General features: G+C 43.7%; 2 protein-coding genes across 5 annotated transcripts; one reads left to right on the forward strand and one right to left on the reverse strand.

Annotated features, from left to right (window-relative positions):
* Positions 1 to 1,573: 1,573 nt before the first annotated feature.
* Positions 1,574 to 12,346, forward strand: LOC129824313 (electrogenic aspartate/glutamate antiporter SLC25A12, mitochondrial-like). Of its 2 annotated transcripts, none has more exons than XM_055883861.1 (18): positions 1,574 to 1,927; positions 2,851 to 2,904; positions 5,256 to 5,401; positions 6,547 to 6,662; positions 7,256 to 7,389; positions 7,699 to 7,851; positions 7,969 to 8,107; positions 8,381 to 8,474; positions 8,559 to 8,643; positions 8,722 to 8,806; positions 8,964 to 9,122; positions 9,558 to 9,610; positions 9,762 to 9,842; positions 9,986 to 10,126; positions 10,235 to 10,373; positions 10,476 to 10,634; positions 10,713 to 10,803; positions 10,911 to 12,346. In XM_055883861.1, the coding sequence occupies exons 1-18, from the start codon at positions 1,916 to 1,918 to the stop codon at positions 11,149 to 11,151; spliced, it is 2,082 nt and encodes a 693-aa protein (XP_055739836.1). In that variant the 5' UTR covers positions 1,574 to 1,915; the 3' UTR covers positions 11,152 to 12,346. The 2 variants fall into 2 exon arrangements, with proteins under 2 accessions (XP_055739836.1, XP_055739837.1); XM_055883862.1 differs by lacking the exon at positions 1,574 to 1,927 and adding an exon at positions 1,939 to 2,249.
* A 493-nt stretch (positions 12,347 to 12,839) lies between these two features.
* LOC129824314 (dynein, cytoplasmic 1, intermediate chain 2a-like) lies at positions 12,840 to 22,370 on the reverse strand. Of its 3 annotated transcripts, none has more exons than XM_055883863.1 (16): positions 22,147 to 22,370; positions 19,187 to 19,319; positions 18,838 to 18,892; positions 18,581 to 18,643; positions 18,190 to 18,314; positions 17,974 to 18,078; positions 17,723 to 17,885; positions 17,531 to 17,630; positions 17,235 to 17,360; positions 17,005 to 17,151; positions 15,441 to 15,554; positions 15,219 to 15,352; positions 14,989 to 15,133; positions 14,595 to 14,735; positions 14,394 to 14,519; positions 12,840 to 14,283 (listed from the first exon to the last, which is right to left on the reverse strand). In XM_055883863.1, the coding sequence occupies exons 1-16, from the start codon at positions 22,264 to 22,266 to the stop codon at positions 14,170 to 14,172; spliced, it is 1,911 nt and encodes a 636-aa protein (XP_055739838.1). In that variant the 5' UTR covers positions 22,267 to 22,370; the 3' UTR covers positions 12,840 to 14,169. The 3 variants fall into 3 exon arrangements, with proteins under 3 accessions (XP_055739838.1, XP_055739841.1, XP_055739839.1); XM_055883866.1 differs by having other exon boundaries at positions 18,838 to 18,967; XM_055883864.1 differs by lacking the exon at positions 18,581 to 18,643.
* Between the last annotated feature and the right edge of the window lie 5,134 nt (positions 22,371 to 27,504).

Consider the following 27,504-nt stretch of genomic DNA (forward strand, 5'->3'; position numbering starts at 1 on the left):
GTTTAACCTTTCAAAAACACTTCGGTGGGAAAGAAACGTCATCGGGAAAAGGGCCACCGTTGATGTGCTGGCTCAGAGAGGAGCAAATATCACAATGTGTGCTGCAATCTCGAGTGCTGGTTTGGTCCTGCAGAAATGCCAGATTGGTCCCTACAACACAGAGCACTTTCTTTTGTTTTTAGATTACCCCCACCAACAACTGGTGCCAGAAGCAGAAAGGGAACAGATGGGAGGAAACAGGAGGACATTTGTGATTGCATGGGACAATGTAGCATTCCACCATTCACAAACTGGTTTGCAGCCCATCCAAAAATGTTTTCCCTTTTCCTCCGCCCTACTCGCCTTTCCTCAACCACATTGAGGAATGTTTTCCACCTGGAGGTGGAAAGTGTATGATCATCGGCCACATGACCAAATGTCCCTCCTGGATGCAATGGAAGCCAGCTGCAGAGACATCTCATCTGAAGACTGTCAGGGGTGGATAAAGCATGCCAAGCTTTTCTATCCAAGGTGCATAGCGAGAGACGACATAAGATGTGATGTGAACGAGAATGCTGAAGATCGTATGGATTAGAGCAGAACTGTGCATTTTTGTGTTTTTTCCCTTCTGTGCCATTTTTTACAGTAATTGTGTTTTACTTTTACACATTTGGAACCAAAGGCCATGTATGTTGGATTTTTGGTTGATCACTGGCAGCAATTTCATGTTGCTAATAATGCTTTTACTGCAGAAATTCCGTCACTTACAATTTTTTCCTACTGTACATTCTATAGAGTAAATATGACTTATTCACTTTTAGATAGTATGTTGCCAAAAATGCACACATTTGACACTCAACCCAAAAAATGGAGAGTGGTTTACAGTAAAAGGAAACTGAATTATAAAAAACAATGGATTTATATTGTCTATTGTATGCAGGTAGAATTGAAACATGGAAAGTTACGCAGTTTTTGCAATGCTAACAACTGTTAGTATTTTGAAAATCATTGTGCTATGATTGACTATATGTTCCTCTAGGATAGAAAACATGTGCTAGTGTTTTCACAGAATGATTAGATATTGAGTCGGGTTTGCCGTGTTTTGAGAGTTAGTGTTTGTAGAGAAAGTTTTTTAATGCATTTTGAAATGTAGAGTTGGTATTTAATGAACAAAATGTGGTTCTGAGCAGAAAATGAACTATTTGGCTGATTGTGTGATGTTGATGTGTTGCTGTGTTAAGAGTTTAGAAAAAGATTCTTAAGTATAGGTAAACACTTGTTAGCAGTTGTAAAAAAACAAACTGTAAGACACTTTATGTTGGTGTTTCCTTAATTTTGGCAGATACATGGATGTGCTTTTTGATCATCTGTTGCTAAATGATGCTCTCTGGTGCATTTTGAATATTGAGAGCGGTCTCCTGTATTTGGATAAAAAAAACTATGGCTATTATTGGATTACTGCTTCAGGTTTTCCAGTCTACCAGGTTGAGTGAGTTTCAGTCTCAGAGAGAGCCTACAGGTCGTTAAATAATTGGTTGATGTGTAGCCTCCAGGTCTATGCATGCAGAATACACCTGGTTTATTATTCGTTTTCCCAAACTTAAAATGATTTGTGTGGCCAGGTTAATTGGTCAAATGATCTGAATTGTGGTCAGCGAGTTGGTCTGTTTTCAGGCTCAGATTTCAAACCTGTGCAAAAAGACGTATCCTTACAACATCTATGGAATGCTCAAACCGTGGAATGTTGGCACACGATTACTACAGCTAACACACCTCATTTTTTGTACAAAAAGACAGATGGTACCCACTGCACTAGACTAGTGGGTTTGTTGCAATCGACTCAAATTGCACCGGAGCTCGCTTTTTTATTTAATTTATTTGGAATTCTCCAGTGAAAGCGTTTGCGCCAGCGACTATACGTGACGTCAAAACCAGTATGGCGGTCGAGGTGACTTCGGCATTGCTTGCTTTACGTTATAGAAATGGCTTTTAATGTAGTCTACATGTTTTATCTGTTTCGTTGTACATAGTTTCTGGGATCATTTGACTGCGCTAACGCCCGGTCTCTGGCCCTGAATGAACAGCCACAAACCAGTTAGCGATAAGGCTAGCATCTAGCATATATATCTATATACATATGTATCTTTTGATAAACATTGCAATACTACAGTTAACTGGCAATATTGTGCAATAATGACAACCGCATCACTCAACTACCCACTTGACTGATCTCTTCTTTGCGGTTTTAAACCCAACGAGTCATTGGAATGGTTTGTGTCTTCATCTGAGTAGATAGCTATAAGACTAGCAACACAACTGGGAAACAGTTAACTACTTTCGTTAGTTAGAAACACTTTTTCATGGTCAACTCCCCTACACAGTAATAGCTTGTGTGATGTTTTTTTCATTAGCATTCGTTTTGACAAGTAATTCTCGGTCTCGTATGATAGCGATCTTTCAAGTCCACTGCCTGCTTTTGAAATATTTTAATTTGTTATTTCTATTTGCAAGTACACAACCTCAAGGCATTCCAGTTGTTTTATCCAATTGTCACCAGCTAGATAATATTTATTACTGATAACGTTAGTTGTCATCAACCAAAACTGCTGATCTTTTTGCATTCAGCTATATAAATAAATATGTTCACTGTGTTTTCGCTGCACAACGTCATATGATGCGTTAATACAGCGTTTCTCAAACTCGGTGCATGTTTTATTTCTTTAACCCTACACAGCTGATTCTAATGATCAAAGCGAGATGATTGGTTATTAATTTGAATCAGCTGTGTAGGGTTAGGGCAAGAACCAAAACGTGCACCGAGTTTGGGAAACGTTACCTTAACGTTATACTATTATTCGTATTACTTGGCAGGTGCAATCCACCAAACGAGCGGACCCGAACGAGCTGAAGGTTATTTTTCAGAAGGTAAGAACATCTCTGGTTGGCCTTCACGTTTACGCATGCTGTATAGTATATTTCATTGTGGAAAGATTTTGTGCTAGGCTGAACTAATTAGATGTCTGACGTCATTTAGCTTGCGGGTGTTTTGTGAGGAGTTGTGTGACTGAATCCCCTACCACGCACAGTGCTTGATTTGGACAGAAACTCGCCGGAGTTGAATACTGGAATATCACAATGTTCTGCTGCTTGAACTCCTGATCCTCTTACAGCATATTAGCTCAAAAGTATTGTGGTACTCCTACACCTAAATATAAACCCCAAATTAGTACTGACACCCATTTCAGTCCAAGTCGAGCACCACACACACACACACTGTACCAGTCAAAAGTTTGACACTTAATTCAATAGTTATTTATTTAGACTATTTTCTACATTGTAGAATAATAGTGAAGACAAACTATGAAATGACACATGGAATCATGTAGTAACCCCAAAATATTTTAGATTTGTCAATGTAGCCACCCTTTGCACAATCTTGCCATTCTCAACTGGCTACATGAGGAATGCTTTCCCAACAGTCTTTAAGGAGTTCCACACATATGCTGAGCACTTGTTAGCTGCGTTCCCTCAACTGCGGTCCAACTCATCCCAAACCATCTAAATTGGGTTGAGGTCAGGTGATTTGTGGAAGCCAGGTCATCTGATGCAACACTCCATCACTCTCCTTGGTCAAATAGCCCTTACACAGCCTGGATGTGTGTTTTGGGTCATTGTCCTGTTGAAAAACAAATGCTGGTTCCACTTAGCGTAAACCAGATGGGATGGTGAATCGCTGCAGAATGCTGTGGTAGCCATGCTGGTTAATAAGTGTGCCTTGAATTCTAAATACATCAGACAGTGTCACCATCACACCTCCTCCATGCTTCACAGTGGGAACCACACATGCAGAGATCATCCGTTCACCTACTCTGCGTCTCACAAAGACAGTGGTTGTAACCAAATATCTCAAATCTGGACTCATCAGACCAAAGAACAGATTTCCACAGGTCTAATGTCCATTGTTCGTGTTTCCTGGCCCAAGCAAGTCTCTTCTTATTGATGCACTTTAGTATTGGTTTCTTTGCAGCAATTTGATCATGAAGGCCTGATTCACGCAGTCTCCTCTGAACAGTTGATGTCTGTTACTTGAACTCTGTGAAGCATTTATTTTGGCTGCTATCTGAGGTGCAGTTAACTCTAATGAACATCCTCTGCAGCAGAGGTAAAGTCCTTGCCTGTGGCAGTCCTCATGAGAGCCAATTTCATCCAAGCGCTTGATGGTTTTTGCGACTGCACTTGAAGACACTTTCAAAGTAATTGACATTTTCTGGATTGACTGACGTTCATGTCTTAAAGTAATGATGGACTGTCTTTCTCTTTGCTTATTTGAGCTGTTCTTCTGTATACCACCCCTACCTTGTCACAACACAACTGATTAGCTCAAATGCATTAATTCCACAAATTAACTTTTAACAAGGCACACCTGTTAATTGAAATGCATTCCAGGTGACTACCTCATGAAGCAGGCTTGAGAATGCAAAGTGTGTGCAAAAGCTCTCAAGGCTAAGGGTGGCTACTAAGAATTTCAAATATAATTTTAATTTGTCTAACACTTTGTTTTGGTTACTCCATGATTCCATATGTGTTATTTTGTAGTTTTGATGTCTTCACTATTATTATACAATGTACCCTGGAATGAGGTAGGTGTGTCCAAACTGTATGTCTCACCTTGCAAGATGAGAGCGGGGCAGCAGACTGTACATTAGGCTATACAGTGAGGTCCATGCTGAAGGTTCTGAGCGGGAACCGGAGCGAAGCCTCTTCTATAGTATATTCTCTGTTGTGCACTGTAGTTTCATGTGCTTGAACGACACGCCCTCGCTCTTTTGAAAGCAGTCAGTGCCTCGTGTGGGGTAACAAAGCTGGTGAAGACAGGTGGGCTTTACACAAACGTCTAAAGATGGCTGTTGGAGAGGTTACATAAAGAGATTTTTTTTATTCTGCAAAATTCCTTGTCTAAGGGACACGGAATCCTTTATAAATAATAAACCACCGTGAGCTGGCAGCAGGACAAGTCATTCATAATTTCTTTTTTTGTTGTTATATTTAGAGTGATAGCCTATGTTATTGATTGTTCATGGCTTGTTTGTAGATATTTCAGTTATTCACTGCCGTAACAATCAATGCCACATTACCTCATCACACTCAACCACTTTAGCATGCCAGTGTGATGGTTAAAGTCAAGGACCCTTTCCGTCTTAATCCACCTCAGTATGTCAGTGTTTAGCAGGAAACCCAGAATGACGCTGTGTCTATTTCTGTCGTAACCCCCCCAGCATGCCAGTGTTGTGGATGCAGATGGCGAGAAGTTGATGACCCCGGAGGACTTTGTGCAGAAGTACCTGGGCCTGCACACACAGATCCACCACAATCCCAAAACTGTCCAGCTCATCGCCGGTGTAGCCGACACAACCAAGGACGGGTGAAGAGCTGCCTACGTTAACCCTCTCATCCGTCTCTTTCGCTATCTTTCTCTCTCCCTTATCCTGTCTCCACCAAGTACATGGTTAACAGTTGATTATGCTTAGCCTTCTGTCTCTCATTCATTTTGTCTCCTGTCGTGCTCCCTCTCCACATCAACCATGGGAGATTGTTTTCATTGTGCAGAAGGCTCCTGCAGTAGGGAATGATAGCGGTCTCATACCCACACATATACAATGGTGATGCTTAGATCAGTTAATTATGATGTTATTTGGTCTAAGAACAGAAGCTGCCTTAACGGGTGCTCATAGATTAGATTATACACAGACACACTGCACAAGCCCTTTCAATGCACTTAATCCACTCTTATGAGATAGACTTAAATAGTTCATGATTCTGAAAACATTTACTCCTTCAAATGTCTCAAAGTAACAGGTGTGCCTTTTCTAATGGTTAGGATTCGGCGCTCTCACCGCCGCAGCCCAGGTTCGATTCCTGGTCAGGGAACTAATCTTTTGAGTGGCAGGTAGCCTAGTGGTTAGGGCATTGGGCCAGTAACCAAAAGGTTGCTGGATCGTATTCCCGAGCTGACAAGGTAAAAATCTGTCGTTCTGCCCCTGAACAAGGCCTACCGGGGAACAGTGGGTTACCTGCCATCATTGTAAATAAGAATTTGTTCTTAACTGACTTGCCTAGCAAAATAAAACATGTAAACAGTAAAAATACTAAGTGAAGTTTCACTCATTGTTTCGATACAAGGGTCATCAAGTTGTAACCTAGGTCAGTCGTGTAATGGATAAAAGTGTGTGTGTCTTGCAGGGGGATGAAGCACATGTCTCATTCAGCACTGTTTAAAGTGCGAATCGCCAATGAGTCTTTTAATTTTCACTTAAGTCTAGAGAAATGACCTGAAATCCATTACAATTGGTTTACACGATTTGAAATGCATGGAGTCATTTGAAGAAATAGTGCATGGCCTAATTTCTCCCTACATCATTGCTGACATTTTATGACGTTTCAGTAAAAGCTGAACCTTTCTCCCTCTGATTGGATCTGTATCTGAAGCTTTGTCCTTCATGGCATCGCGTGTACTGTTTTAACGTTGCCTCTCTCTCTCCACAAAAACACACACACACACACACACAGGCTGATCTCATTCCAGGAGTTCTTGGCGTTTGAGTCGGTGCTGTGTGTTCCGGACGCTCTCTTTATCGTAGTCTTCCAGTTGTTTAACAAGACCGGCACTGGAGACATCACCTTTGGTACGTACGTGACTGTGTGTGTTGGGGTGGTGGCGATACCTGCTTTCAACTGTTTCCAGACCCCAAAAGAATAAACGTATGTGACGTAGTACGCAATTTTTGGGGACAACCTTTAGCTCGTGAGAGCTTCTTTCAGAACTACTGGCTAAAAAGTAGACAAGTACCAGAGAATCTTTATTTTTTTTTTATTTTTTTTTAATAGGATTATGCTTTGAGACTTGGCACACTAATACGCTCTCTTATATACACACACACACATTCAAACACACTTTTTAGTGCGTGTGCTCGCACGCCTAATTAAAGGCAACCAATTATGGTTTGTTAGTACAGTCTCTCAGCCTGAAGGCCACTGTTTTAATCTGATGTCTGAATATAGGTTAATGCTGGTCTGTCATAGAATGAGCAGAACCGATTTTGTCCCGGTGTTCACAGATGCACAGAAAGAAAGTGTGAGATGATGTGAAGACGTTTTAAAATGGTACAACTAATATGGCCGCCGTTCCTCCCCGTCACATAACGTTGCATTGAATGGGAATGTCCCTTCTGCTCATTCTAATTCTATGGTTCTCTCGATCTGTCCATCCCTTGAACAGAGAATGTGCGGGACATCTTCAGCCAGACTACTGTGCACCACCACATCCCCTTTAACTGGGACTGTGAGTTCATCTGCCTGCACTTTGGACACGACCGCAAGAAATGCCTCGGCTACCTCGAGTTCACCCAGTTTCTACAGGTATTCACACACACTCAGTCATGCACACACACGCTCCGTGGCAGTGACATATTGCGTGTGTGACATTCAGATAGCATGACGTGTATAATTGCAGGAAATTTGCTTTAAAACTCAGCGTTCTCTCTGCCCCGTGGCAAATGTGTAGGAAATGTAGCTTTATAAAACGGCCACATTTTGTCTCCGGCCAAGAGGAGGGCTTCTAAAACTATGCCAGTGGCCTCGCCCGCTACCACGCCCCACGTTAACTTTGCCACCAATGTCGAAAAGTATCCCAGGGGAAGCACTGCACACGCTCTTCTCTACCTACAGGAGTTGCAGTTGGAGCATGCACGCCAGGCCTTTGCCCAGAAGGACAAGAACAAGAGCGGCACCATCTCTGCCATGGACTTCAGTGACATCATGGCCACAATCCGACACCACATGCTTACACTGTTTGTGGAGGAAAACCTGGTTTCGGTAAGAGAGAGTGTATGATTGTGTGTGGGATAAGAGAGTCCGCGTGTTTACAGACAGGGGAGTAATGGAGAGGGCATCCCTGTTCTAAACCCTTCCTCTGTGCGATTGTCCTCCCAGGCTGCGGGGGGCAGCACCTCTCACATGGTCAGCTTCTCCTACTTCAACGCCTTCAACTCTCTGCTCAACAACATGGAGCTGATCCGCAAGATCTATAGCACGCTGGCCGGGACCCGCAAGGACGCACAGGTCACTAAAGGTAACATGCGTGCACCTTGCCTATGCAGGCCCTTACGTATACCCCTCCACACACACGCACACGCATGCACTGTACTGACACAGCCACACTGGTCAGAAGTGCTCCAGACGTGTGAGAGGAGTAGTGTGATCCCACTTTGCCAGTCGTCTGGTAGCTGCCAGCAGGGGAACTGTCATGTTGGAAGAGAGCATTGGTAAGCTCTCTCAATCTCTACTGTAGTATGTGTGGATGCACAGCATGTGTGATGCAGACTATTAACCCATCTCTCTCTAGAGGAGTTTGCCCTTGCTGCAAACAAGTTTGGCCAGGTCTCTCCCATGGAGATTGACATCCTGTACCAGCTATCAGGCCTACACTCCCACTCTGGGTAAACATGCTCACTGCTCTAAAAGCCTCGTACTGTATACATACCTGTTCAGAGTGTTGTGGTAATGACGCTGTGTTGTCTCAGGCGTCTGAACTTTGCTGACATTGAGAGGATAGCCCCGCTGGAGGAGGGAGCGCTGCCCTATCACCTGGCCGAGTTACAGAAACAGGTAAGAGACGTGCATTTGTGTGTGTGTGCGTGTGCAACTGCGAGCGAGTGTGGGTCAAACTCTCCTCTCTCTGTGTAGCAGAGCCAGGGTGATGGTTCCAGGTCCGTGCTGCTGCAGGCCGCAGAGTCGGCCTACCGGTTCAGCTTGGGCTCCTTCGCTGGAGGTAAGGGACTGGGGGTGAGGTAAGGGAATGGGGGTGGTGTGAGGTAAGGAATACTTTCATGGACTATATCCACCCCCCCACCCAAATGAAAAGTTACTTGGTTTAAAAAAAAAAGTTTTGCCTAGTTTCAATAGCCCACTTAGGTGTGTGTGTGTAGCTACGGGAGCCACGGCAGTGTATCCGATAGACCTGGTGAAGACCAGGATGCAGAACCAGAGGATTACAGGCACGTTCGTAGGAGAGCTCATGTACAAGAACAGCTTTGACTGTGCCAAGAAGGTGCTGCGCTACGAAGGCTTCTTTGGATTCTACAGAGGTATGGACGGACATTGTGCATTCTTGGTTGTTCTCCTTCTCGCTTTTCTTCCCCTCTTGGCTGCTGTTTTCCTCCCCATCCTTCTCTTCTGCTCTTTACCTCTCGTTCCATCCTTCCCGTCCCTATTTTATTTTCTCCTGGTCCTCTTTTTTTTTTTTTTTTTTTTAATTGCCTGCTATTTTGCCTTTCTGCACTGCCCTTGCGTTTCTGCTGTCTCTTCTGTTGATGGAAAAAGGACTGCAAGACTGCCATTTATTGTTGGCTCGCCCACACTGCATCACTAAACCGGCCTCCATCCATTCACTTCTTCCTTTGTTCTTTATTTCTCACCTTTCCTTCATCCTCGTACTCTTTTCTCCTCCCTTAAGAAACTGTTGTCGTCATGAGACGTGGTTCATGTCATATGTGGACTCAATCTCCCATGCTGCCCTGCAGGTCTTCTTCCCCAGCTCATAGGCGTGGCGCCAGAGAAGGCAATCAAACTTACGGTGAGTCTAACTCCTCCCCCTCCACTCAGCCAATCACTATGGATGTGCACCTTAAGATAACTCAACACGTATTCTGTTTAAGACATGCCTGACTATTCTCTCTGTAGTACTTATTTGCTGATTATCTCCTCTCTCTCTGTTCTCCCTGTAGATGAATGACTTTGTGAGAGATAAGTTCACTGGTAAAGACGACACCATTCCATTCGCTGCTGAGGTGCTGGCCGGAGCCTGTGTGAGTATGACCGACGACCAACCCTGTTCCTGTCAAACTTCCCAACTCTAAATGCGTCCCATTCTGTTCTACCTGAATGGGAAGCTGTGGTAGCCTCCCTCCATGTCTTTCTCACTCATTTCACCTTATGTCTCTCTTTGCAGGCAGGGGCTTCCCAGGTGGTCTTTACGAACCCGCTGGAGATAGTCAAGATCAGACTGCAGGTGGCAGGAGAGATCACAACAGGACCCAGAATTGGCGCCCTCAGTGTCATCCGAGACCTTGGCTTTTTCGGCCTCTACAAGGTAGACGTGTGTGGCCATTACGTCTGGTGTCATTGTTCTTGTATTTTGGTAACCAAAAGGCCTTTTGATTGAAAGTAATGTATTTTATTTACTCGTGTGTGTGTGTAGGGCGCTAAAGCATGTTTATTGAGAGACATCCCTTTCTCAGCCATCTTCTTCCCAGTGTACGCCCACACCAAGGCTCAGTTTGCCGACGAGCAGGGTCGACTAGGCCCGTTACAGCTGCTAGCTTCTGGAGCCATCGGAGGTACACGCGCTTCACAGACCTATTCAGTTTCTATTCCACTTGATTTGATTGTCAAAAACAGTCATGGCCTCAAGTGACACCCTTTCTGACTCCATTTCCCAGGCATCCCTGCTGCCTCCCTGGTGACACCTGCCGATGTCATCAAGACGCGCCTGCAGGTAGCAGCGAGGGCGGGACATACCACCTACACTGGAGTCATGGACTGTTTCAGGAAAATCACGCAGGAGGAGGGATTCGGAGCACTGTGGAAGGGAGCTGGAGGTGTGTGTTGTGGTGTTTGTGTGTCAAAGTGATTACACAAATGGGAATTCACTGTCTCTCTCTCTCTCTTCCCCCCAGCTCGTATGTGTCGATCCTCTCCTCAGTTTGGAGTAACTCTGGTGACCTATGAGCTTCTACAGAGGTGGTTTTATGTGGACTTCGGAGGACAGTGAGTACACACACGCACACACACACACACACACTCCCCACTGTTATAACCCAAGATACCATTGTTAGTTAATCTCCAATGTCTCATTTCCCGCTATCTTTATCCAGTCGTCCGGCGGGGGCTGAGCCCACTCCTAAATCTCGTATCTCTGAGCTTCCTCCGGTCAGTGCTGACCACGTGGGAGGCTACCGTCTGGCCACGGCCACCTTCGCTGGCGTGGAGAACAAGTTTGGCCTCCACCTGCCCAAGTTCAAGTCCTCTGGAGTGGTCTCCATTCACCCTGACCCCGTTGACCCCTCTTCTGCCCCCCTTCAAGAGGCTGCCGCCCCCCTAAAGACTGGCCTCTAACTGCCCGCCACCACCCCTCCACTAAGGGCTATGCACTTAAGACAGACATGCATACGGATCAACAAACTCATTTTGAGGGGCCATGTACACCGAAATGCACACACGTACACTCCTAGGGGCCATGTACACCGAAATGCACACACGTACACTCCTAGGGGCCATGTGCACAGCTATAAACACAAACACCCCAGGGTCTACTCTAGTGCTCTAACCCTGGTCCTGGAGAGCTGACTGTAGGTCCATTGTTGAAGCAGGCATTAACCTGAACACTGTATCTCCAGTGGCTACATGCGCCTCTCCTTTTTCTTTCCATTCCGCTTTTCATATGAAACCATTGGTTTGAAAGGAGCCTTCTCTCTCTATTCCTTTGCTCTCGCTCCCATTCCTCCATCTCTCTGGTGGCTCCTCTCTTCTCATGAATAACTAAATATAATTTTTTTTGGGGCTACTATGATTGGACAGTGTGTGGGAGATATTTGATTAGACGGCATGTGTAAGGCTTTACTGAGTGCCTTGCACAGGAAGTTAATGTACATATTTTAGATCTGCTGTACAGAGACGTGACACAGCTGGAAAGCAACATTATTACTGATGTTAGAGCAATATTAATCTAACATTGGAGAACAATGTTAGAGCAAACCCATGATAGCGAAATGTTTCAGTGACAAATGTTGCGGTAATGTTAAAAAGCAACGTGACTAATGATGGAGTTACGTTGGGCCTTCGTCTCTTGAATCACTCTTACTGATGTACAGACCTTCAAACTGTTTGAGGAGAATCCTGGGCAAAGGATTAAGTAACTTAAATGCATTTTAAATTGTATTTTATTGAAAAAAGTAATTTAGTTTAATTTCACACCTGAAAATATTTTATTTCAAGGAGAATGAACAGCAAAAATGGCCAAGCAAAATCTAACCAATAGTTTGTGGAAAACTAGACTTGGTCACTTTGTCATACAGAAAATGTAATTAGATACACACCATATCTATACAGAGTTTGGTCAACTCCAACAGAGAATTATAATGGACAATGTTCTGACAAGTCTTGTTGGAATGTTAACTAGAATGTGGTGCCTTCGGTGCCAACATGGAGGAGAGTTTCCCAAGGCACTGTACATGGAGAGTTTGGCAAAGTGTTCAGACCCCTTATGTTATAGCCTTATTCTAAAATTGATTAAATAGTCCCCCCCCCCCCCCCCCCCAATCTACACACAATACCCCATAATGACAAAGCAAAAATGTAGAAATGTTTGCTAATTTATTAATGGAAATATTACATTTATATAAGTATTCAGACCCTTTACTCAGTACTTTGTTGAAGCACCTTTGGCAGCGATTACAGCATCAAGTCTTCTTGGGTATGACGGTACAAGCTTGGCACATCTGTATTTGGAGTTTCTTCCATTTTTCTCTGCAGATCCTCAAGCTCTGTCAGGTTGGATGGGGAGCGTTGCTGCACAGCTATTTTCAGGTCTCTCCAGAGATGTTCAAGTCTGGGCTCTGGCTGGGCCACTCAAGGACATTGAGACTTGTCCCGAAGCCACTTCTGCGTCGTCTTTGCTGTGTGCTTAGAGTCATTGTCCTGTTGGATGGTGAACCTTCGCCCCTGGCTGAGGACCCTGAGTGCTCTGGAGCAGGTTTTCATCAAGGATCTCTTTGTACTTTGCTCAGTTCATCTTTCCCTCAATCCTGACTAGTCTCCCTGTCACTGAAAAACATCCCAACAGGATGATGATGCCACCACCATGCTTCACCGTAGGGATGTTGCCAGGTTTCCTCCAGAAGTGGTGCTTGGCATTCAGGCCAAGGAGTTCAATTTTGGTTTTATCAGACCAGATAATCTGCCCCCCCCCCCCAATTGCTCAGTTCGGCCGGGCGGCCAGCTCTAGGAAGAGTCTTGGTGGTTCCAAACCTCCATTTAAGAATGACGGAGGCCACTGTGTTCTTGGGGACCTTCAATGCTGCAGACATTTTTTGGTACTCTTTCCCCAGATCTGTACCTCGATACAATCCTGTCTTGGCGCTCTACGGACAATTCCTTCGACCTCATGGCTTGGTTTTTGCTGACATGCACTGTCAACTGTGGGACCTTATATAGACAGGTGTGTGCCTTTCCAAATTATGTCCAATCAATTGAATTTACCTCAGGTGGACTCCAATGAAGTTGTAGAAACATCTCAAGGACGATCAATGGAAACAGGATGCACCTGAGCTCAATTTCAAGTCTCATAGGAAAGGGTCTGAATACCAATGTAATTAAGGTATTTCTGTTTATTTTTGCAAAAATATCTAAATCTGTTTTTGCTTGTGTAGATTTTAGAATAATGCTGTAACTTAACAAAATGTGGATAAAGTCAAGGGGTCTGAATACTTTCCAGAGGTACTGTATCTATGGCTCTGCTTGCGTCCACATCTTCATATGTGGGAAGATTTCATTAGTCATGCTTTCAGGAAGGAGAACGAAACTGTTTTTCTATTAAGAGACATACAGGTACATTACCAAAAGAGAAAGTAAAAACTTTGGTTCATAACTTGCCGTGAAGAATAGTTTTAGTTAATTTAAAAAGCTTTATTTTTTTATTTTTGGGTTTAGGTGTAGTGTTAATGTCAGGGGATATTAGAAACGTTATCTGCAGAAATATGTAATATGTTTAAAATGTGTGTAACCAAATGTGATATAAATGCATGGATAAATAAAATTGTTGCTAAAATATGAGGACATGGCTGTCCTTGTCTATGAAGGTTGGAATGCGCATAGCATGGGTGATCTTTTTCTGTTCTTCACCATCAGTTTAACACACATCGTCAGCCCATAGGGAACATACATACGTCTGCAAAATGTACAAATACAAAGTAGTAAAAAGGTACGTTTTGCATATTTAGAAAAGGACTTGAGTTGGAGTGGTGGACAGAACACTGTCGACCTTCTAGAACCCTGAGGGATAGACGTCACACCTGCTCCAACCAGAGGGAGGATTTGGAAGCAAGAGGGGCGTGGTCCCCAAAGTAACCATGGTGATCAGGCGAGTAGGCGCTGCGCGGCGAGCTCATCTTCTTCGTCTCGGCTCTCGTTGATCTCCACGAGCGTGCGCACGAAACGGGTCCACTCATCTGCCTTGGGCACACAGATTTGCTGTGGAAACGAGAGAACATACACACACACACACACACACACATGGGTCACACACAGGTATGACATGTACAGTATATCAAGAGCTTCAGTATAAGGGATGGATCTCTCACCTCTCCTACGTCGTAGACCAGCACCTGCCCGTCTGAATCTCCTGTAGCGATTTCTCTCCCTGAGTGAGCCCACCGCACACGGTTCAGAGCAGGAGACCCATCCACAACCACACTGGCACTGGGCACCTAGCACACGCACAATGTTGCATTGTTCATATGCATATCTGTTGTTTTGCACTGTGCGTAGAAATGTGTGTGTACCTCTGTGTCGTTGTTGAGGTTCCACAGGTCCAGCCGTCCTGATCCATCCACACAGGCGAAGAGGGCGGGGTGAGTGGGAGACCACATGACATCATACACATAGTCACAGCTGTCCTCAAACAAATACAGAGGACGAGTACTCTACAGAGAGACGATGGGGAGAAAGGGTAAGTGTGTGTCGCCGCAAAGCACAGTAACCGGTGCCAGTAACAACAACGCCCGGGACACAGAACGAACCATTCCCGCTGCCACAGAAGCTGCAGATCACCGATCAACCTGCCCAGCCACCTCCGGACCCATGGCCAGCCAGACCCACACAACAACCGGGACCAGCGACCCCTGGAGGGAGATCATACTCTACTACGAGGGCTCCCAGAAGAAGTGTGTGTGTTACCTTGGTGGTCCAGAGCTTAACAGTCCAGTCGAAGGAAGCAGAGATGAAGAGATGGGAGAAATCCACGGGACCCCCGGCACTGTGACAGCTCAGTCCAGTGACTGGACCGTGGTGTCCCTCAAACACATCACTGATGCCTGCCTTACTGTAACAGACACACACACAGACACACACATATTGGTGTTGGCCACAAAGTGATGTCCACAAAGCAAAGTTATGAACACACACACCTCCCGTGGCGGCAGGCGGTGTAGACGGATCCATCTTCACTCCCAACCACAAAGTTGTTGACGTCACCCAGAGGAAACGCCATGGAGGTCACTGATACTGCCTTAGACTGCTTAAACACCAGCTCCAGGCTGTCCTGTATCACACACACACACACAGCATTAAAACTGCCAAAACACTAACTTCGCAATGTCCTAGAACACAAACACACACTGCAATCGTACCTGTGGTTGAGACAGCATGTCTAGGTTCCAAGAACACATCTTTCCGTCAGTAGAGATGCTGATGAGGTTGTGAGCGTTTTGGGTCCCGACCACGTTCACACAGTACACCGGGTGCTGAATATCACAGGACACCGTTAGAAATGGGTGATGTTTCCATTTAGCTAACATGACACAGTCCAGTCTATATTTAGCTGATAGTAGCTTGTACCCGTAAAATAATATCTAAACATTTTCACAATTTGAAAGCTATTGAGCACTCAATGTTGACAACGTGGCCAAAAGTATATGAACATCTCATTCCAAGATCATGGGCATTAGTATGGAGTTGGTCCCCCCTTTAGTGCTGTAACAGCCTCCACTCTTCTGGGAAGGCTTTCCACTAGATGTTGGAACATTACTGCGGGGACTTGCTTCCATTCAGCCACAAGAGCATTAGTGAGGTTGGGCACTGATGTTGGGCGATTAAGCTCGCAGCCGGCGTTCCAATTCATCCCAAAGGTGTCCGATGGGGTTGAGGTCAGGGCTCTGTGCAGACCAGTTAAGTTCTTCCACGCCAATATCTGGCCACTTTAGTTGTGATACAAACCTTATCAAAACATATAGGGCTATGGGGGGGACTATGATTTTTTTTTTAAAGCCATTGTTTCTTGCCTTAAACTGGACATCATTCACAAGTGATAGGCTAATATTGTCACCCATAAGACTATTCTTGATTTAATCTTGCACTAAATAATATGTGAGTGAAATTCGTTTTGATTTAGAATGGACCATTATATTGTCTCAACAGGGGCAGGGGGAAAAATATATGTAATCTCTCCACTTAAATAGGGAATGGAGGAAGCTTTTACTGTGGTTAATTGTCATACCAGCCAGGTAGGCTATACTCCTGTTGTAAAGATAAGCAATGTGCTTAATATTAGCTTTATATTAGGAAAGTTGAGAAAAATATAATAGGCCTTGCCTATAGAAAACTGATAGAATCCTCCTCTTTTTAATAGAGGCCATCACTCTCTTTTTTTAGCCTATAGAAATGTGTGCAACATTAGCCCATGGGTTCTGATGAAGTGTTTGATTTGATTTTTTAATACATTTGCATTGATGTCAGAGTGATTAGAGGGACAATAGAGTGCTGAGTACCAGGCAGTTAGCAAGTTTGGTATGCTACTAATGACCATCAGAGCTTGGAGAAGCCTAATTACCGTATCTAAATTGTCATGTGTAATTTGACTGCCTTCATGATTCGTGACCGCTGGTGTAGCAGTAATACGGTCACCACAACAGCCCTGGTTGCAACCGAGGACAGACGATTTTTACACGCTATGTCCTGACGTTTCCACTTCACAATAACAGCACTTACAGTTGACCGGGGCAACTCTAGCAGGGCAGAAATTTGACGAACTGACTTGTTGGAAAGGTGGCATCCTATGAAGGTGCCATGTTGAAAGTCACTGAGTTCTTCAGTAAGGTTATTCTACTGCCAGTGTTTGTCTATGGAGATTGCATGGCTGTGTGCTTGATTTTATACACCTGTCAGCAACGTTGCTTTGTAGTGTATGTGAGTTACCGTGTGAGCGGATGCAGACAGGGGGGTTCTCTGTACAGATGTCCTTTTGTTGCTCCTGTTGTCCCATAGGACGATCTGGCCTGAGTAAGTCCCACCCACAATCAGGTTAGGATGGAACCTGGCGAATGCCGCTGACATCACCGCAGACTGGGGAAGAGACACAGAGAAGAGAATTATATTCACAGAGAGGTGGTGTGTGTGTGTGTGTGTGTGTGTGTGTGTGTGTGTACCTGGCAGTGGAAGGTGTATTCGGGTGTGGTCTTCTTATACTTCATATTCCAGACCAGAGCCACTCCGTCCGGCTCATGAGGAGCATCTTCATTGTTGTTGTAGGAGGCCACCAGCAGCTCAGGGTACTGAATCAAACAGCAGACGGCAGTCAAACAGCAGTCAACAGGGGTAAAACAGACGTATATCAGGAATCAAATACACAGATTTGCATGACTCTAACAGAGTCCAACACAAGAGATGATGTAACTTTTTAAAAGATAGGCCCTAATCCGAATCATCACACATACTCTCCTACCTGAGGAGACCAGTCCAGACAGGTGACCACTCTGTTCTTGGACCAACGTTCGTCAGAGAACACCCTACTCAGAGACATCTTAGCCCCCGCCTGCATCTCACTGGAAAGGAAGAAAGAAATATTGAAAGAAAAAGCGAGAGAAATAAGAACATAAACTCTCTATAGCTGTGTGTTCAGGTGTGAGTGTCTCACCCCTCCTTGTCCTCCAGGTCTCGGCCACTGTAGTCGAAGCAGACGTCCACTCGCTCAGAGAGAGCCCGCTCTACAATCCTGCTCCCTCGATCGAAGAAGGTCATGAACTCCTCAGAGTTGAGCAGGTGCATCTTCTCCTCTTCAGTCAGCTCCTTGGGAGGGACTACACACGCACACACGCATGAATATCGGAAGTGGTGTAGGCCAGGGCTAGTCAATTTACAGAGGCAGGAGGGTAAAGTCAATCTCACCTTCTTCTTGCTTCTCCTCCTCATCAGCTTTCTCCTCCTGGGAGTCCTCTGCTGGCTTGGGATCGACCATCTCCTCCTCCTCTTCTTCCTCCTCCTCCTCCTCTGCTACACACGCACGCACACACACCCACAACATCATGCTCACAACAACACAACGTACAATAAAACATTCAAAGTTTGTAGAATTGCCGCTAACCCATAAAACACTAAGTTTACCTGGTTTAGCCTGGGTGTGTGTTTGTGTATCGGCGGGGGTCTGTGTCTCCTTGGAGTAGGACACCATCTCTTTTGGAGGGAAATCCACCTGGGTCACCATTGCCATGCCAAGCCTAAAACCTCGCCTGGACAGGAGACACACACATAGTCAGAGAGACACATACAAACTTAAAAACACAGCCACACCATTATACAAACACTCTCACACTCCACATCCAAACACACCATTACAAAGACAAACACTCTACATGTGCTAGCAGACAGCAATGTGTATGATGCTAACAAGGGCCATTCAGGCACACCAAAAAAATGACCAAGAGGAACAGAAGAGAGGAGCAAAACCACAGCCCAAGTAGGGGAATGAGTCTTATAGAGTAAGAAAGAGGTGAACCCCAGTAGTTCAGAGTCAGAGTGCAGCTGCAGAGTAGAGGGGTCAGGATCCCAGGGTAATGTCCTGATACAGCCCCAATGCACCACCAGGGGGCAGCAGAGAGAGAGAGGGCAGGAAGAGAGAGAGAGAGAGCAGGAAGAGAGAGAGAGAGAGAGAACAGGAAGAGAGTGAGTAACACAGAGAAAGAGAGAAAGCTGGCAGGTTAATAATATACAATGAGCATACAAGTACTTAATCACAAATACACAAACACAGACCTAGAGTTTCCATCTCCAGAGTCCTGGCTTCCAGAATCGCTGCCCACTGACTTGGCTGAGGGAGACATAAGGGTAGTGACTAGATAGTGAAACAGACACGTATCCTCTGTTATTACCCTCAGAGGCTGGGCTGTGTGGGGCTGTGTGTGTGTGTGTGGGGGTCAAAGAATGAGGGAGTGATTAATTGAGTGAATGAGAGAGTCAGTTGGTTAGTAGTAAATGACGGGAGAGACGAAAAGAGAAGAAAAAGTAGGGGACAAGTGGCACGCTGAGGCTTCATGCAAAAATGCTTATTAAAAAAACAGAAGAGTGTGTACGTGAGTGTGTGTACATGTGTGTGTGTCTTTACTGTTGGGTATATCAGGGGTGATCCCCATGCTTTGCAGCAGAGCCTCAGCCTCTCTCCTCTTCTTCTCCAGGTCAGAAGAGTCATCTGCTGCACCGACTCCACCCCCTTCCCCTTCCCGCTTCGAGTCAGACCCCTACAGGGGGAGAGAGTGGAAGGGGGGGGAAGAGGGAGAATGGGTAGAAAAGGAGAGGCAGCGATGAGAGGGATCCGTTGAATTGGAGAGACGGGGAAAAAGATCACGTAATAAATACAATATAACCACGTATAAATACTGCATAGGCTTTTACATGACACACTAATAACAATAATATACTATTTATTTTACTTGTATTTATTCAGGGGAGCCCAATTGAAACCAGGGTCTCATTCTCAATAGTGCCCTGAGAACAAACAATTCACAAATCAACATGATGATACAATAAAACAGCAGCAACAAAAAAGAACTACGAGATACAGAAGATACAGTACGTTTCACAACACAAAAATGATCACAATCAACCAGAAAACGAGCAAACTTCCGTGAATTCATTCCTCATCAGCGTTCTAAAGTGCCCTACTGTCACCAGGGATTCAAGACGTAACAAGGATTGTAAATTATTCCAAACATGTTCTGAGTAAAACTAAATGCTGATTTACCGAGGTTGGTGGAGACACGAGGGACTTCAAGTGTTAACCAACCCTGTAAGTGGGCTTGGGGACTCGTATTTTTATACATTAACAGAGAAGTGAGATATGTTAGAAGCTTGTGCAGCAGAGCTTATGTAAACAAAAAGGGGAAAATGAAGTGATCTATGGGAATTTAGAGAGGTCAAGCTGACCTGATAAAGGACGTTGTGGTGATTATTAAACCTGTCAACTGTGATTAAAGCGAAGCGCGCTATGGTACACTGCACCCAAGGGTTTTAGAGTAGAGGCTGCTGCATTCTGATGAATGGTGTCACCATAATCAAGAACTGGCAGGAAGGTTGCCTGTACAACCTGCTTCCTGCTGTTTAAGGAGAGGCATGATCTAAACTCAGCAAAAAAGGAAACGTCCCTTTTTCAGGACCCTGTCTTTCAAAGATAATCCAAATAACTTCACAGATCTTCATTGTAAACACTTTTTCCCATGGTTGTTCAATGAACCATAAACAATTAATGAACATGGAACAGTCGTTATGACACTAACAGCTTACAGACGATAGGCAATTAAGGTCACAGTTATGAAAACTTAGGACACTAAAAGAGGCCTTTCTACTGACTCTGAAAAACACCAAAAGAAAGATGCCCTGCTCATCTGCATGAACGTGCCTTAGGCATGCTGCAAGGAGGCATGAGGACTGTAGATGTGGCCAGGGCAATAAATTGCAATGTCCATACTGTGAGACGCCTAAGAAAGCGCTACAGGGAGACAGGACGGACAGCTGATCATCCTTGCAGTGGCAGACCCAGTGTAACAACACCTGCACAGGATTGGTACATCCGAACCTCACACCTGCGGGACAGGTACAGGATGGCAACAACAACTACCCGAGTTACACCAGGAACGAACAATCTCTCCATCAGTGCGCAGACTGTCCGCAATAGACTGAGAGAGAATTGACTGAGGGCTTGTAGGCCTGTCGTAAGGCAGGTACTCATCAGACATCACCGACAACAACGTCGCCTATGGGCACAAACCCACCGTCGCTGGACCAGACAGGACTGGCAAAAAGTGCTCTTCACTGACAAGTCGCGGTTTTGTCTCACCAGGGGTGATGGTCGGATCCACGTTTATCGTCGAAGGAATGAGCGTTATACCGAGGCCTGCACTCTGGAACGAGATCGATTTGGAGGTAGAGGTTCCGTCATGGTCAGGGGCGGTGTCATTGCAGGCAATCTCAACACTGTGTGTTACAGGGAAGACATCATCCTCCCTCATGTGGTACCCTTCCTGCAGGCTCATCCTGACATGACCCTCCAGCATGACAATGCCACCAGCCATACTGCTCGCTCTGTGCATGATTTCCTGCAAGACAGGAATGTCAGTGTTCTGTCATGGCCAGCGAAGAGCCCGGATCTCAATCCCATTGAGCACGTCTGGGATCTGTTGGGTCAGCGGGTGAGGGCTAGGGCCATTCCCCCCAGAAATGTCCGGGAACTTGCAGGTGCCTTGGTGGAAGAGTGGGGTAACATCTCACAGCAAGAACTGGCAAATCTGGTGCAGTCCATGAGGAGGAGATGCACTGCAGTACTTAATGCAGCTGGTGGCCACACCAGATACTGACTGTTACTTTTGATTTTGACCCCCCTTTGTTCATGGACACATTATTCAATTTCTGTTAGTCACATGTCTGTGGAACTTGTTCAGTTTATGTCTCAGTTGTTGAATCCTATTATGTTCATACAAATATTTACACATGTTAGGTTTGCTGAAAACAAACGCAGTTGACAGTGAGAGGATGTTTCTTTTTTTGATGAGTTTATTTCTATAAAAGAAGTCTACTTTAAACCTCAGCTTCTTAACTAGGCACAAATGTCAATTCAACGTCTATTTCACGTTGGTTCAAAGTAATTTCATTGAAATGACATTGATTCAACCAATGTGTGCGCCCAGTGGGTAGCTAGCTCATCCATATGTTTTTTTAACATAACATTTTTGTAAATCCAAATACCCAGATATTTGTAGGCGGCAACCTGCTCGATGAGAGAACCATCCAATGCATAAATGTGTAAACCATCTGAAATATTTCTATGAGAATTAGAAAACAACACATATTTAGTTTTTTTCAGCAATAACTAACCATTTTAAATCAACAAGGGCTTTCTGCAAGGCGACTAAAATCAGACTGAATCTCCAACATAGCCTGGTCAACAGTAGGCGCAATAGAATACATACATTTAATCTGCCTACAGATGAATGTTACAGGGATGTGAGCCCCCACAACTCCTCTGCAACAAACCAGCCATTAGCATGTTCTACTTCTCTTCTCTCTACTTACATCCTTCTTCTTGTTCTTCTCCTCCTCTTTTCTCTTCTTTTCCTCTCGGATCTGGGCCAGGCGCTGTTTCTTCCTCTCCAGCTCTGCTTTCAGCTCACTCTTATCCTGTTTATCCGCCATGCTACAAGAGAGAGGGAGAGAGAGGGAACAAGAGAAGTCAATATGAGTTTTGAAGATCTAACTGCTGGCGTGTGTGTGTGTGTGTGTGTGTGTGTGTGTGTGTGTGTGTGTGTGTGTGTGTGTGTGTGTGTGTGTGTGTGTGTGTGTGTGTGTGTGTGTGTGATGGTAGCTGCCGGTGGTATCACACCGTAACCATGTGGACACAATGGGATAACTGTTCATGACAATGTGTCTTTTATCTGTGTGCGACATGGAAAATAATATGCTACGCCTATGTTTAGCTGGGTTGTTATGTTGAACAAACGATTTCGGTCAGATCTTATCATGGGCACAGCGCGGGATAGAAATAACCCATACATTTCATATTGATTACTGTAGGCCTACTTCTTGTCCGTTGATTCATGCAGCAGATAGAATCATGAAATTACAACATTAATCAAAGGTTTGTTATTAACAGTTCACCGAACACCAAATGAATTAGGTGGTTTATTGGAAACGGGTTGAGTGGGACGTTGAATGATTGTCACATCACATCTCAGTATGACCATCTGATTCCACGAGAGCAGGAGCTTGCACTCTGACAAACAGTCATCATCTGAGTCCTGCTCGATGCGAAGCGAGCCAGCTACAGAGCACACTGACTGAATTGAAAGACGCAACTCTTCATTTGAACATCGCTTCATTGTAAAATAGTAATCTATTTATCCACAAGACAATAATCTCCTTGCCATTATTGCAAGGGAAAGGCGTTAGCTATTACAGCTAACTCGTGTTGAATCTGAAAGTGACACTGACAGCTATCCGCAGCTAGCTAGCAAGCAGGGTTGGGTAGGTTACTTTCTAAATGTAATCTGTTACGGTTACTAGTTACCTGTCCAAAACTGTAATCAGTAACGTAACTTTTTTTTACCCAAACTCAGTAACGTAATCAGTTACTTTTAGAGTACTTTCCCCTTAAGAGGCATTAGAAAAATACAAAAATGTATGTTACCAATTGAACAACATCTATTGCAGGATAAATCAATGTTAAAGTTGACATAGTTGGTCATATATGAATGTTAAATGTCACTTTATGGGTTGGTTATGTAGGCTTCTTCTAACCCATCGCTACTAAATTTAATAATACGAATAAATTATATTTTTACATTAAAAACCAAAGTCTATCAGAACTCCAGTCATTCCAATAAATGTTATACCCCTTGATCTTCAAGAACAGGACTTGGAAATATGGAAGTATAGATTAGCCAAATTGTTTTACCTGAGCATGACCCCAAAACTAAGGACTTATTATCCAGCCCTACTCTGTTGTTTATGATTTTGTTGTCATGGAGGACTGATTGGGCTCATTGATTCGAGTTGAAAAATAAATGCTGCGCTCATGGAAAGGCATGTTTTGAGCACTACTGAAAGGTGCAATTAACATGTGAATTATATATTTTTTTGCTATAGGCCTATTGTTTAACTTTTTGTTGGTGACACTGATATCTTGATAATATGCAGCTGTTTAAAGAGCAAATCCACAGACAACAAAAACAAAACGGCTGCCTGGAGAAATGTACCACTCTCAGATTAATAGACAGAGCTATGGATGCAAGGACTGACCATCGAGGATATCAACATATTTTTTTTTTATACCATGATATGAGGCTATACAGTGTTGGTTTACATTTACAAACACTGGAGAAAAACAAGTTTATATTTTGGGTTCTCATGTAGTGTAAAAGTTTAACTAAGTTCATGAGGCATTTATTTATAAGTTATATTCTTTAGGAATCAATGGATATATATATATATATATAAACACTACCGTTCAAAATTTTGGGGTCACTTAGAAATGTCCTTGTTTTTGAAAGAAAATAACTTTTTCCCCCAAATTTAAAATAACATCAAATTGATCAGAAATACAGTGTAGACATTGTTAATGTTGTAAATGACTATTGTAGCTGGAAACGGCAGATTTTTTATGCAATATCTACATAGGCATACAGAGGCCCATTATCAGCAACCATCACTCCTGTGTTCCAATGGCACGTTGTGTTAGCTAATCCAAGTGTATCATTTTAAAAGGCTAATTGATCATTAGAAAACCCTTTTGCAATTATGTTAGCACAGCTGAAAACTGTTGTCCTGATTAAAGAAGCAATAAAGCTGGCATTCTTTAGAATAGTTTAGTATCTGGAACATCAGCATTTGATTACAGGCTCAAAATGGCTAGAAACAAAGAACTTTCTTCTGAAACTCATCAGTCTATTTTTGTTCTGAGAAATGAAGGCTATTCCATGCGAGACATTGCCAAGAACCTGAAGATCTCATACAATGCTGTGTACTACTCCCTTCACAGAACAGTGCAAACTGTCTCTAACCAGAATAGAATCAGGAGTGGGAGGCCCCGGGGCACAACTGAGCAAGAGGACAAGTACATTAAAATGTCTAGTTTGAGAAACAGACGCCTCACAAGTCCTCAACTGGCATCGTCATTAAATAGTACCCGTGAAACACAAGTCTCAACGTCAACAGTGAAGAGGCGACTAAGGGATGCTGGCCTTCTAGGCAGAGTTCCTCTGTCCATTGTCTGTGTTCTTTTGCCCATCTTAATCTTTTCTTTTTATTGGCCAGTCTGAGATATGGCTTTTTCTTTGCGACTCTGCCTAGAAGGCCAGTATCCCAGAATCGCCTCTTCACTGTTGACATTGAGACTGGTGTTTTGCGGGTACTATTTAATGAAGCTGCCAGTTGAGGACTTGTGAGGTGTCTGTTTCTCAAATGTCATTGGTTCAGAGTTTGTTTTGATATTTTAACCTGCGTGTGGTGATCACGTTTGGTGTGGGGGGGACAAAACACATTCATGCACGATGGCGCGCAGGCGGTTTGTGTTCCGTATAAATGTATTTTGTCCCCCCACACCAAACGCGATCACGACACGCAGGTTAAAATATCAAAACAAACTCTGAACCAATTACATTAATTTGGGGACAGGTTGAAAAGCATTAAACATGTATGGCAATTTAGCTAGCTAGCTTGCACTTGCTAGCTAATTTGTCCTATTTAGCTAGCTTCCTGTTGCTAGCTAATTTGTCCTGGGATATAAACATTAGGATGTTATTTTACCTGAAATGCACAAGGTCCTCGTTGACGCGCGCGAGCAGTGTGCGTGCAATAATTTAATAACATAGATTCCTAAATTTATTTTGCAACGCACGTTACGCGAGCGGTGTAGTCAGGGTATTAGGCCAATGTATTTATTTATTTTATCAGCATGAATTAGATTGAGCAATAAAATACTCACTTTTATGCTGCTGTTGCAAGATCGCATTTTTCACTGGCTGTCCCCTGGTTTCAAAAACAATGCTTGATAGGCAGCTTAAACTTCTTGAATTAATCTATTATTGGTTTCAAATACACCTTTAGATTTTTGAACAGCCATCAAGCATTTATTCAAGTTGGATAATATTTGGAGGCCGACAGCAGTCGCACCTTTGGAAGACATGGCTTGGACAGTAGCCTACAAAAGCCTATTCCTGCTCTTTTCCCTAGATCCATCAAACACATAAATTGTGTCATTATAGTGGTCTCTGATTTATGGTCAGACTCGCTCACGTTGAACATATGTAAAATTGTGCCTTTTTTCAATGCTGATTTGAATGTCATTGAGAAAACAGAGAAGTGTAAAATATTTTTTTCCCAAAAGTCCTTTCTGAGTGTAAAATGTATCCTCAAAGTAATAATCTATTTTTTTTTCAAAAGTATCTGTAATCTGATTACAATATATTTGCTGGTAATGTAACGGATTACAGTTACAATTGTTTGTATCCCATTACTCCCCAAGCCTGCTAGCAAGATAGCTAAATGCGAACAGTCAGTATGTTTTAAGGTGACCATCAAACATGATCAACTCGCGTATCACGTTTTAAACTAATAAAAAATGAAAGTAGCTAGTATTGCATATACTTTATATAAACAATGCTTTAAATTAACTCCAAATCGCGTGGTTACAGTATATCACTAGCTAACAGTACAGTACTAGGTAGGTAGATGATGGAATTGACAGCTCCCCAGGAATACTTTCCACCCAGACGCTAATCTAAGGTCAGTTTTGTGTTTATCCCATCCTGGTTAAATTTGGAATTCGGGTGGATAATCTGATTCTAAATCTGTGAACAACTTCCACACATATTAGTGCTACCCTAGGATCATAACCAAAGCCGCCTTAACACTAACCGTAACCATTTTTAAGGGACGTCCCAAAGATCCCAGATAGCAAGAACCATTTAGCTACATGGATGGAACAATTGCATTTGAATAGCCTCATGTACCGCTAGATGGAGCCAATGGTTCATATAAAATAGTAGATTGACCCTGGCTTTTTCTCATCAAGGAGTTAGAGAGTCATTCCCTGTAAACCCTGGCTCTCATCAACATTAAACGCCTGGGATAAACATTATATTCCAAGGTAGATCAGGTTACAGACATCTGTACTTTGGGGTCATCATGCTTTCTTTCTGATGTTACATGTCTTTGTACATTTGTACATTTGTCATAACACGTGATTGATATGTAAAATATAGAAATTAGTGAATACACATTGGACCTCAACTGTTGTTCAGTTCATTGCTTTGTACTTCTGCTAGAATGGCTAAACTGTTATATCAAGAGAACTGTTGAGCAAGTATATGAGCTATTTGTTTACAGTTAAGGGTAGTGGGTTGGGGTAAGAGTTAAAGGTTGAAATGATGTTGGTTTGAAAGCGTTGTACTTTGATCTTCTGCTCAAGCGTGGCCAGATACTGATGACCCCACGTTCCCTATTCACTTGCTCACTGCAGCTGCTTTTCAAAATGGCTGCCACCTCTCTCTATGCCTTTCTTATAGACTGGCAGACATTTGATGCTCTTGGAATGCCCTGGCTCTGGTTCTCATCACATGGCAGCAAGCAGTAGTCTATGATCTCTCACTCTCTCTCTCTCTCTCTCTCTCTCTCTCTCTCTCTCTCTCTCTCTCTCTCTTGCTCTCTCTCTCTATTGCTCTCTCTCAACATTAGAGAACTAAATTTCTATAGTGAATGACTGTCATGTTTATACAGCATAAACTGTAATGTTCTTTCGGGCTCTTTGTGTGTGGACGGGAAGAGAAAGAGCGTGTGCGCTTCTGTTCAATCTACTGTATTTATTCAATCTTCCTCTGTAACAATGACTGTAAAGGGTTATCGTTCTGTTACCATGGAAACTCATCTCATGATTTA

Source organism: Salvelinus fontinalis, chromosome 26 (genome assembly GCF_029448725.1).
Source record: "Salvelinus fontinalis isolate EN_2023a chromosome 26, ASM2944872v1, whole genome shotgun sequence".
In the NCBI taxonomy this organism is placed as follows: domain Eukaryota; kingdom Metazoa; phylum Chordata; class Actinopteri; order Salmoniformes; family Salmonidae; genus Salvelinus; species Salvelinus fontinalis.

What these genes read in the sequence shown, in the direction of transcription:
- LOC129824313 (XM_055883861.1), top strand. An exon ending in TGGAGGAAAACCTGGTTTCG is followed by an intron (nt 7,852 to 7,968) that starts GTAAGAGAGAGT and finishes TTGTCCTCCCAG; the next exon opens with GCTGCGGGGGGCAGCACCTC. An exon ending in TGGCCGAGTTACAGAAACAG is followed by an intron (nt 8,644 to 8,721) that starts GTAAGAGACGTG and finishes CTCTCTGTGTAG; the next exon opens with CAGAGCCAGGGTGATGGTTC.
- LOC129824314 (XM_055883866.1), bottom strand. Translation starts at nt 22,266, where the DNA reads ATGGCGGATAAACAGGATAAGAGTGAGCTGAAAGCAGAGCTGGAGAGG. An exon ending in CACCCCTGATATACCCAACA is followed by an intron (nt 18,968 to 19,186) that starts GTAAAGACACAC and finishes AGCCCCACACAG; the next exon opens with CCCAGCCTCTGAGGGTAATA. An exon ending in ACACACCCAGGCTAAACCAG is followed by an intron (nt 18,079 to 18,189) that starts GTAAACTTAGTG and finishes GTGCGTGTGTAG; the next exon opens with CAGAGGAGGAGGAGGAGGAA.